This window comes from Perkinsus marinus (genome assembly GCF_000006405.1).
Source record: "Perkinsus marinus ATCC 50983 genomic scaffold scf_1104296940816, whole genome shotgun sequence".
Lineage (NCBI taxonomy): Eukaryota > Perkinsozoa > Perkinsida > Perkinsidae > Perkinsus > Perkinsus marinus.
In genome coordinates this window covers 1-1182 of record NW_003212703.1, presented here as the reverse complement: position 1 = coordinate 1182, position 1182 = coordinate 1, and the positions used below count along the sequence as shown (strand labels likewise).

Below are 1182 nucleotides of genomic sequence, written 5' to 3'. Positions count from 1 at the left end.
ATGGTCAACTACATACTGTGTTGGTGACAATATGAAAATTACGAGGAAGTTCTCATTGGTTTCTCTACACTTCTCCCCGAATTCTCATATAATTACTGAGAACATCCGAAACCCAGTTTAGGAAAGCCAACATATATTCCAATACTGCCCTTCCCCCCTACCCCTGCACTTTGCAATACATCCCCCACGCCGTCCACCAAGGGCTGCTCCGGGCCTATCACCACCAAACTGATATGCTTCTTACGGCAATATGCAACAATGGCATCCTTCGAGGCATTCGATGCAGGTATCTGCAACAAATTAGTCCAACTCGATAAGCATCCGACTTTCAACCCAACGACCCCGGTTCGAACCCCACACCCATCACATTCATTATTTTCTCATGCTCCCCTGCATTGCCCGGAGCAACATAGACTCTCTTCACTTTATGACTAGCCGCAATAGCAGTAGCCAAAGCATGCTCTCGTCCCCCCGACCCCACTACCAATACCTACACAACAACAACTACAACAACATCATCCCATACAGTGCAGTGTGGCAAAATATGCACATGGTCAACTACATGTGTTGGTGACAATATGAAAATTCTAACAGGAAATTTGTCGGAGTTTTTGCTGATCCCTGTGGACTCCTAGCTCAACTCGTTTATAAACTCCTACGATCAGTGGAAGAACTCATGAGCTCAGCAGCTGAGGAGAGCGGCCATATAGTCCAACCCTGATACCGCACATTAGTGCCTCCTCCCGAAGATACACCATAACACCGTTCATCCCCACGCCCTTCCATCCATAACGTGAAGGCCCTCTTACAAACCACCGCGCCTCCCAAGGTTGGGTAGTTTCCGGTGAAGTACCTTCAACCTCTACCCAATCACAACAACAACACCAACTACTACCAGTCGCCCAAATGCTCCGGTATAGCCTCATGGAGTTTCCCCACAGTTTGGAAGACGACCTAAGCCCCACAGTCTGGCCTTCTCGCTTCGCTCCGCTCACTACTTCAACGCGAGCCTTGCAATTTTCAGGCTGAATTATCTCAGCAATTTTCTCCTCCAATTCCCGTTGAGTAAAATCCTCATAAATCCGCTTCACCTGGCAAAACAAATGCCACCTCTAAAGATCTCGCTCGCCCCGAAATTGCCAAGACCATGCTCACATAATTCACATCTGACTCCGCGTCTTG

General features: G+C 48.1%; 1 protein-coding gene across 1 annotated transcript; it reads right to left on the bottom strand.

The window, feature by feature from the left end:
• Nucleotides 1–161: 161 nt before the first annotated feature.
• Pmar_PMAR022816 (hypothetical protein) lies at nucleotides 162–1091 on the bottom strand (the record flags this gene model as incomplete). Its single annotated transcript, XM_002781980.1, has 5 exons — nucleotides 162–290; nucleotides 368–490; nucleotides 730–853; nucleotides 896–954; nucleotides 999–1091. Coding segments are annotated over 5 exons (528 nt in total), but the record flags the coding sequence as incomplete, so codon positions are not given.
• Between the last annotated feature and the right edge of the window lie 91 nt (nucleotides 1092–1182).